This window comes from Eptesicus fuscus, chromosome 13 (genome assembly GCF_027574615.1).
Source record: "Eptesicus fuscus isolate TK198812 chromosome 13, DD_ASM_mEF_20220401, whole genome shotgun sequence".
Lineage (NCBI taxonomy): Eukaryota > Metazoa > Chordata > Mammalia > Chiroptera > Vespertilionidae > Eptesicus > Eptesicus fuscus.
The window spans coordinates 66,247,234-66,257,399 of NC_072485.1; the positions used below are offsets into that span (position 1 = coordinate 66,247,234).

Here is a 10,166-nt window from a genome sequence, read left to right on the forward strand (position 1 = left end):
GTTTAAGTCATTGTAAATCCTACCAGTCAGTTCTCACTTTCAATATTTCAGTGAATGTAAAATTTCTAAAGATGTACAGAGGTATTCCTTTTTCTTTTCTTTTTTAACTTTTTTTTCAACTACAGTTTACATTCAATACCATTCCACACCAGTTTCAAATGTACACAAAGTATCTGGAAAACCATGCAATCTACACTCTGGTCCCCCCCGCTGCCCCAAGCATCCACCTTAAGAATTTTTCATTCTATACACTGATTTGTGATATAAGGAGGGGCCCAGAAAGGAAAAGTTGCTTAATTCATATAGCTGCATCACAAAAACAATAGCCTATCACATATGTCTTCCTATATTCTAGGTTGTTATTCTCTAAATCAATAGCAAAATCCACTATTACATTTATATTTTTTCAGTTATTTAGAGAAAACAATTGCCTAATAATACTTGCATTTAAGGACATAAAAACAGGGTACTTACAAAGAAAAAAGTAACTGGTTCTCAGGTTTCCAAGAATTCAGATATTCTATTGAACATGCTTTCATTGACTTATGTTTTAACTAAAGACTGGTTATGATATTGCAATTTATAATAAGAAACATATATTTGGTCTTAATTCTGGTTTGTGGCATACCTCCTAAAACCCTTTTATCACCCAAAAATGCTTAGAGAGCTCCTGGTGTGTAGGGAAACATCGCTTTTGTCTTTCTGTCTGTCTTTCTCTCTTTTTTGTTTGCATAGTTCAGCATTTGTGTTTTGGGGTGTTTATTTCCACAGAATGCTTCTTGCTGTCAGTAATGGCCTATGATTATTATGTTGCTACTGCAACTACTTTGCTTCACAGTGTGGCCATGTCTAAGAGGAAGTGTACAGAAATGGTCATTGGGTCATGTATCTGTGGAATAATTAATACACACAATAAACTTGGGTAGACTTTCCTGATTGTTGATTTATTTTCTCTGATATCCTTTAAAATAAACTGGTAACCCAGTGAAGAAACTTTTTTAAAATTTATATTATGATTTTTATTTTTTTTTTGTTTTAGAGTAATAAATTATATCCTATATAATAAAGCATAATATGCTAATTAGACTGGATGTCCTTCCGGATGACCTTCTGGGCGAAGCCGGGCTGCAAGGGAAGCCCGGGTCCTGGGTGTTTGCTGGTGGCTGGAGGGAAGCTTGGATCTGGGGTGCCAGAGGGAAGCTGGTGCTGGCAGCTGGGGGAAGGAAAGCCTACTCTTGCACAAATTTTGTGCATCCGGCCTCTAGTATTTATATAAACTTTCAAATGTATATTGCTTATATACTGAAATGCAATGGAATTCTGTGTGTTGGCTGTGCATACTGTGACATCTTATATTTAATTATTAGTTACTAGAGGCCCGGTACACAAAAATTCATGCATGGGGGTGGGAGGGTCCCTCAGCCCAGCATGCCCTCCCTCACAGTCCAGGAGCCCTCAGGGGTGGGAGGCGACCCGGCGATCAGGGGAAGGTGACGCCCCATCACACCTCTGCCTAAGCTGCAGTCTGGCCTCCCTCTGCGGGAGGCGACCGGCCGATCAGGTATATAGATACTTTCTGGAGGCAGCACGGACTCCTTCCTTATTTCTTTCCTCTGTGATTGGAGAACAGGGGTCTAAAAGGTATAGACAGAACTGTGGCCAGGCCTGGGGCTTTTGTAGGCAGCAGAAAGAGGGAGAGGGCTGGGAAAGTCTAGACACATTTCCTTCGATTGTCCTCCCTTCCTCTGGGCCCCTCCCTCTTTTTTTTCCTTCTCTTGGTGGAAGCTCTGGTCTCTGACTGACCAGAGCCCAGTGATGGTGGTGTTCAGCCCTCTCACTTCTCAGCTGAACATACAGCCACCTCACATTCCAAGCAGGGCTGTTTTCAAGTGACTAAAGCACTGGGAATCCACAGCTCCTGGCCTCTCCCCTCTCGGTTTCCTCCTTGGGTCTGTTGCAAAGTTCACCGAAACACTGAAGCAGTTCTGCACTGCGGGGAAAGATGCATGCAGGCAGCACCACATCCCAGGTCAGGGACACAGGCAGGCAGGGTCACGTTCCAGGACAGGGACACAGGCAGACAGCATCATGTCCCTGGCCAGGGATGCAGGCAGACAGCTTCACCTCAGTGCTGGGAGGGACATTAGCACTGGGCAGGCCTGGACGTGCCTCCGCTGGGGGCGGAAGTCCCCACAGAACTGTGGTGGGGCCTGGGGCTTTTTAGGTATCAGAAAGAGGGAGAGGGCTGGGGAAAGTCTAGACCAGTGATGGGCAACCTTTTGAGCTTGGTGTGTCAAACTTCGCCAAAAAACTGAGCATAACTTGGGTAGTGTGTCACTTTGAGGAAAAAACATTATTTCGCAAATGTTTCATCCTCAGGAGCAGCAAATGTTTCATCCTCTGCATGCAGCCGCCTCAGCGGCCGCGTGTCATCAGAAATGGCTACGCATGTCAGTGCTGACACACGTGTCATAGGTTCACCATCACTGGTCTAGACACATTTCCTTCGATTGTCCTCCCTTCCTCTGGGCCCCCGTCCCTGCCCCCTAGCTCCTGTGTGTGAGCAACCCGTTTACTGGTGGTGACTTGGATACCCTAACAAACAAATTAGCATATTACCTCTTTATTATATAGGACTAGAGGCCCTGGTGCATGAAATTCATGCATGGGGGGGGGGGAGAGTCCCCTCAGTCCAGCCTGCACCTTCTCCAATCCAGGACCCCTCATAATTAAAAGTTTTCCTTTTTTAATTCTGTTGATATGATAAATTATATTACTATATTTACTGTCTCAGGCAGTCGGACACCCCTCCCACAATCTGGGACCACTGGCTCCTAACTGCTCACCTGCCTGCCTGCCTGGTCACCCCTTACTGCCTCCCCTGCCAGCCTGGTCACCCCTCACTGCCCACCCCTGCTGGCCTGGTTGCCCCCAACTGCCTCCCCAGTGGGCCTGGTCACCCCATGCAGCCTGCTGTCTGGTCGTTTGAGCACCCCTCACTAACCCCCCTGCTGGCCTGGTCACCCTACACAGCCTGTTCAGCCGTCCGTTCAGTTACAATGGTCACTTAGGCATATAGATAGATAGATAGATAGATATTAACTTTTGCAGATTCATTTTCTACATAAGCAATCACATCATCTTCAAATAGAGACTATTTTATTTATTTTTAAAATTTTACATCTTCTATTTATTCCTCTGATCTTATTACACAGGCTGGGATCACCATTATGATATACTAGAGGCCTGGTGCATGAAATTCGTGCATAGGTAGGGTCCCTAGGCCTGGCCAGTGATCAGGGCCTATCAGGGCTGACTCGTTCAGTCCCGATTGAGGCCGGGCCAGCTGGGGCCTGCTGGCAGGCAGCCGGTGCCTGCTAGCTGGGGTCTGGGCGCCTGCTGCCTGCCAGCCGGGGCCTGCTGAATGAGGCCTGCAGGATGGGGGGAGGGATGGAGGGAGAGACTGCAGGATGTTTGCTGGCTGGGAGGCAGGAATCAGAGGATGTTGGCTGGCTATGGGTAGTTGGCTGTGGGAGCGCACTGACCACCAGAGGGCAGTTCCTGCATTGAGCATCTGCCCCCTGATGGTCAGTGCATGTCATAGCGACTGGTCAACCGGTCGTTCCGGTTGTTCCAGTCGTTTGATTGTAAGGGTCACTTAGGCTTTTATATATATAGATGATAGCTGTGGTCATAAAACAGCCTTCTCCTTGTCCAGTGTTAGTGAGAAGACTTATCCTTTCATGATTATATATGGAGTTCTCTGTAAGTTTTATTGTAGATGAAAAAAATTTTAAATCAATTTTTAGGAAGTTTCCATTTTTAGATTGCTGAGAGTTTAATTTTATGCTATGAATGGATACAGAATTTCATTAGATGCTCTTTCTATATCAATTGAGAAGTTCATCATTTTCCTTTTTAATTCTGTTGATATGATAAATTACATTACTATATTTCAATGCTGAACTGGGCTTGTATTCCTAAAATAAACCTCATAAATGGTTTGTGAATTATCTATAAGTTGCTATAAAATAAAAATTAGCCACAAGGGAAAAGTCAATTTATGTGACTGTTACTGGATCTGAAATCAACAGGTTAATCTATGTATAATCATCTCTGGAAGAGATAGAGACTACATTTATTCAATAGGTATGACATTCTTTATGACTACACAAAATTTAATGACTGTAAAAAAAACCAAAGCCTTGAAAAAATATCTGTGTTGTTCTACTTTTAAATCATTAAAAAAAATAAGTCCATAATTTCTATAGAATTAAATTTGACTATAATCAAATATGACACAGGAGGGGATGGGAGAAACACCAGATGGCTTTGTGAAGGTCATGACGCTCACTGTTCCAGGGTCTGCTGCTCACAAACTAGACATTAGAGCTCTTCCTGACTTCTGAGACCTCTCTACCTCATAGCATCTGTTTTCAGCTCTCCAGTGGTTATAATTTCTCCAGGGAATCCATAGGTAGCCATAGATGATATGGACATTGATAGATGAGATAGATAGAGATAGAGATAAAGATAGAGATAGAGATAGAGATAAAGATAGAGATAGAGAAAGAGAAAGAGATAGAGATAGAGATAGAGATAGAGATAGAGATAGTGATAGAGATAGAGATAGAGAGATAGAGATAGAGATAGAGATAGAGATAGAGATAGAGATAGAGATAGAGATAGAGATAAAGATACACTAGTATAGATGATATAGATATAGATAGATATATTCTCCAGGGAATGCAATGCTTCCTTTCTCCAATAAGAAATCATACACATATGAAATTTGACATGGGAATATTATGATTATTGTGAATCATTAAAAATTTAATGAATCACAGATCTTTTCTTATTCTAAACATAATAATATTTAGCTTTCATATTCTTACTTTTCAATTAGCATTCTCTCTCTCATATTTCAGGAGCTCTTTCAATGAAAAACTGTATATGTTGGTTAGTGATGTTTCCCTCATAGGTTTGATACATATTCCTGAGAGGTATGTTCTTCCCTTTATCAGTCTAATCACCATGATGGGCAGTTGTTGAGTGTGTACATGAATCAGGACAATATTCTATAAATTGTACATCTTTGGGGAGGGTTTTTTCACACCTTCGTCCATATGAATGGCACACCCTAAAGTAACATGGTGCCCAACCTTCACAACTGCACATGGTACTCCACCATTTCCATTGTATCATTTAGGAATGTTTTTCCCAATGCATGTAATAGGTTATGAAACAAACACTGGCTCAAGGAAGAGGGCTTAATTTTAAATAAAAAATGATCTCACGTTAGGCCTCAAGGCATTTATTTGTTCAATAGCTTAACAATATCTGAGTCAATATATTCTATTACTCTTAAATTAAATTTCCCAAATGGATTAAATGCTCATAGAAAGGTTCTTCAAAACATAAGAAGCAGAAGGTAATGGAGAATGGAGAATAAATATCCCCCTCACAGACCTCAGTTGTTTTGAGGAAGAACATTTATCTCTTACAATGTCCCTGGAAGAATTCCTCCTACAAAAAATTAGCAATAGCCTTTTGGATCTTTTGGAATTCTGCTTCTCCTTATCTTCATTTCTCAGACTCTGACCTGTCTTCACGTTGTTTTGGCTTTCTATTTGAGCAAAATCACTCATTTAAAAATAATTACATGATTAATTTATATGTATGTGAGTTAATTTATTTACTTATAATTGAATAATTATCTCTCTCTTGAATTCATTTCCTGTGCCAGCCATGGCTTTCACTGTTTTGTTTTGTTTTTAAATCTTTCTGTTATTTCTCCTTTTCTAATCTTATGTCTGCTGAGGTGAAGTTTTACTCCCTGTTATCTCTGGGATGACATCCATGAAGCATAAAAATTATATTAAAAGACAACGTAGGGACCTTGTTAAGAGCATAAAGTCTTGAGCATGAACTTGACTACCTGGTTTGAAATCTGGTTCTAACACCTAATATCTTAGTGGACTTGGACAATTTACTTAGCTTCTCTGGATTACCTTCTTCTAATCTAAAAAATTAAAATTTTAATAAGACCTATCTCACAGAGTTGTTTGTGATAATCAAAGTCATCAAGACATGTAGAATGCTCGAAAGTTTGAGATATTATTACTTGGTAGTAATAATGATTATCTTCAAGATTCCTTTTAACTGCATTAACAATTTGATAGTTATCTTCACATGACACTGTATTGTGTACTTTTTTTATATTGTAAGACTATTTTATTTTTTAGAGAAGTTTTACGTTCACAGAAAAATTGAGAAGGCACAGAGAATTCTCATATATTCCATTCCCTGACCTACAAATGCTAGCCTCACCCATCCCATTAGCAACAGTCCTTAACAAAGTAGTACATTTGTTAAAATCCACAAACCTACATTGGCACATCATTTTCGTCTAAACTCCATAGTTTACATCGGGTTCACTATTGGTGTTTGTTGTACATTCTATTGGTCTGAACAAATATTTAATGACTTGTATACACATTTATAATTTCATATAAAGCATTTTCACTACTCTAAGTATCCTCCAAGCTCCTCCTGTTCATCTTTCCCTATACCCTAACCCCTGGCAACCTTTTTAATGTCTTCTTTTCCTGAATGTCACATAATTGGAATCATGCAGTACATTGTCTTTTCAGATTAGCTTTTTTCACGTAGTTACATGTATTTAAGGTTTCACCACATCTTTTCATGGCTTGTTAGCTCACTTCTTTCTAGTGCCAAATAAAATACCATTACCTGGATGTGCTATAGTTTATTTGTCCCTCCACCTACTGAAAGGCATTTTGGTTGATTTGTATATGCACTTTAAAAATGTTATTCCAATGAAATATTTTTATTAAACGTTCATTGGCTAAAACACCGAATTTTAATACCATGATAGTGAACACAGTAAATATTGTAGACAAATAGTTTTAATAAAATCCCAGAAGTATTAAGAAGAATAAAAGTAAACAAAAGGAAAATAAAATTAAGCACATGGGAAAATGTGGAAAGTGACATGTAGTAACTACGTACAAAAGGCAAGATAATTCCGTTCTGGTCATGTATCAGGCTTCACTTACATTAGAAAGAGGACATCGTGCAAACAACAGGAATCTTTTCCTTTGCTTCCCACAATGATGATAACCGATGCAGTTAAACAATAAAGTCAGTTAAAACATAAAACACAGTGCATAGTCAATAATGATTAAAACTGGGGAAGAGCCTGAGAAAGGAGAGGCAGCACAATTAATTTATCATAGGATAGTCTTCTTACCCAGGATATAAAAGTAACTTTTAAAAATGGAAAATTACATTTTTTTCAAAGAGATAAGGAACTATAACCTCAAAAACCAAACATCCAGTTATTAAGAACAACTAGTTGGGAGGAAAAAAAGAACAACTAGTTGGGGTGGGGGGACAGTACAAACCTAGGAGCTTCTCTGTGTGGCCTCAGAAATTTACCTCAATTTGAGTATCATCTGATATCAACAAAAGGGACTAATAAAGACAAAATCAGGTGCCAATCAGAACCTCTGGACTGCCAAATTACCATATATGTTCAGTTAACAGACTCAGATATGGAAGAGAGGCAATGAGGAGGAAACAGTGGGATCCCAATGTTTGGAAGGGGTATTTAAGCAAAGCAATGTGACTGAGCACTTCAAATCATCAGCTATCACATTCACAACCATTAGTAAGTACCATTCTAAAACATATCCGGGGAAAGTATTAAGGCTAAATCCAAAGGAAAGGAAAGGGCACACACACACACTCACACTCACACTCACACTCACACTCACACATACGTATGCTATGATTTTATTCTAATAAAAATGAAACACCAGAATCCTTGACAGATTTTTTTCTATATTCACCCAACACATTCTACTACACATATAGCTTAAGTATATAATCCAACTTTCCCCTCAAGAAAGGCAAATATTTTTACTATCCTGTTCATTAATCTATTTACAAGACTTAGAAGTGCCTAGCATCAGTAAGACAGTAATTCATGTTAAACTCATCTGTGCTTCTTATTTCTTTAGGAGGAATATACAGCAAAATTTAAAGTCCAGAACCTAGTTTATAGGAATTGTATTGTATGTAAACCCTTAAGAAAAAGTATTACATAGTTTTTTCCACACCCTTTGTAGTGCACATTTTACATCTTTGTTCCGCAAGCTATAGATCAAGGGATTCAACATGGGGATAACGAGGGTGTAAAATATGGAAGCCACTTTATCACTGTCAAAGGAATGGCTGGACTCAGGTTGCACATACATAAATATCAAAGTCCCATAGAACACTATGACCACTGTCAGGTGGGACCCACAGGTCGAAAAAGCCTTGTGCCGACCCTCAGCAGAGTTCATCCTGAGAATGGATTTAAGAATGAGGAGGTAAGACACAAGAACTACCAGAAGAGATGTAATCAAATCAAAACCAGCTAAACTCAGAATAATCATTTCTATTTCATGTGTATTTGAGCAAAGCAATGATAACAAGGGGATACTGTCACAGTAGAAATGAGGGACAACATTGTAGCCACAGAAAGGTAAATTGAAAATCTTTATGGTGACTAGAAGAGAAACAAATGTACTATAGAGATAGGGAATAGCCACCAGCAGCTGACACAGCCTTTGTGACATGATGACTGGGTAAAGCAGAGGGTTACAGATGGCCACATAGCGGTCGTAGGACATTGCGGATAGAATAAAAATTTCACTAACAATAAACACAAGAAAAAAGGCTAGTTGTATAGCACAAAAATAATAGGAGATTGTGTTTTGATCCACAACAAAATTTACTAACATTTTGGGTCCTACAGTTGTTGAATAACCAAGATCAGTGAAAGCCAGGTGTCTGAGAAAGAAGTACATGGGTGTTTGGAGCCTGGAGTCCACCTTGGTGAGGATGACCATGCCCAAGTTGCCCACCACGGAGATCACATAGATAATCAAGAAGAGTCCAAATAATGGAGCCTGCAGCTCAGGGCGGTCTGTGATCCCCGTGAGCATGAATTCATTTAACACTGTTAGATTTTGTGTTTCCATGCACATTTTTCGGGAAACCTATTCTGGAAAGAGACATCAGCATAGTCAAAAGATTTCACGTATTATACTTGGAAGAGTCTTAGTATTCAAAGCTAGTATAAATAAGATGCATCTAAACTTTCCAGTTTATAATATATGAAAACAAACCTGTCTCACACACACAAAAAATAATATTTGCAAATAGAGCTAGAGACAAATAGTTGGTGATTCTCAAGTGGAGGTGAGTGATACAGGACAAAACAATCAATACAATTGACAGAAATTAGGTGCATAAATAAGAAAACTATAATAGATTGAATTAAGAATTATTTGTCTTTACATGGTAAAACATATAAAATCTCAGTTATATCCTCATTTAAGGTATGTACAAAACTTTGGCCAAAATTGTAACATCCAAAACTCTTTATTATCATATACAAAACCAATATTTTGGATCATTTAATCTCCATCTATCTCTATCAACAACTGTATGAGGAAGTATTGGCATTGGTTTCAGATATCAAGATTTATAAAAACTTTCTTTGGGTAAAGAAATACTATACTCTTTACTGTAAGTTTAGAAGTGTGCACATCGAATATAATAAAGTCACCATGTTACACAGTACTAGAGAGGTAAAATAAAACACACAAAAGATGTGGTATCCATGAGTTCTTAGATATTACTTTAAATTCTTCTACACCTTAAGCCCAAGGAATGCCTTCAAACTATGATAAAATATAAAACACAAATAAACATTTAATCTGATCAAATAAAAATGTATACAAATGCCCCCAATAATACACAGATTAAGGATATACCAGAGTAAATGGTGAATGGCAGATTAAGGTAAAAGATTTATTAAATTCAAAATATTGTGTGTGAGTGCTGCCTTTAAAAAGTAGAAATAATACTGGTTACAATAAAAGTTACAGTGACAGCAGTCTCTGAGTGGTCTAAAGAAAAATAAAACCATAATTTCATAACATTAACTATAAAGTGACTACATTAAATGTGCATTTAAATTACTTTTAAATATTAAAATATTGCTTATAAGTTTGTGACCTCCTAATTGTCTACCCTGCTTTGATGAACATACCTTTCTCATATCAAAAATGTGGAAATGTATATTAATA

At 38.5% G+C, this 10,166-nt stretch overlaps 1 protein-coding gene across 2 annotated transcripts; it reads right to left on the reverse strand.

Annotated features, from left to right (window-relative positions):
* Positions 1–1,860: 1,860 nt before the first annotated feature.
* LOC103302257 (olfactory receptor 8K3-like) lies at positions 1,861–9,053 on the reverse strand. 2 transcript variants are annotated; one of them, XM_054725147.1, is made up of 3 exons: positions 8,143–9,053; positions 6,439–6,459; position 1,861 (listed from the first exon to the last, which is right to left on the reverse strand). In XM_054725147.1, coding segments are annotated over exons 1-3 (933 nt in total). The 2 variants fall into 2 exon arrangements, with proteins under 2 accessions (XP_054581122.1, XP_008157516.1); XM_008159294.1 differs by lacking the exons at position 1,861; positions 6,439–6,459 and having other exon boundaries at positions 8,112–9,053.
* Positions 9,054–10,166: the final 1,113 nt, after the last annotated feature.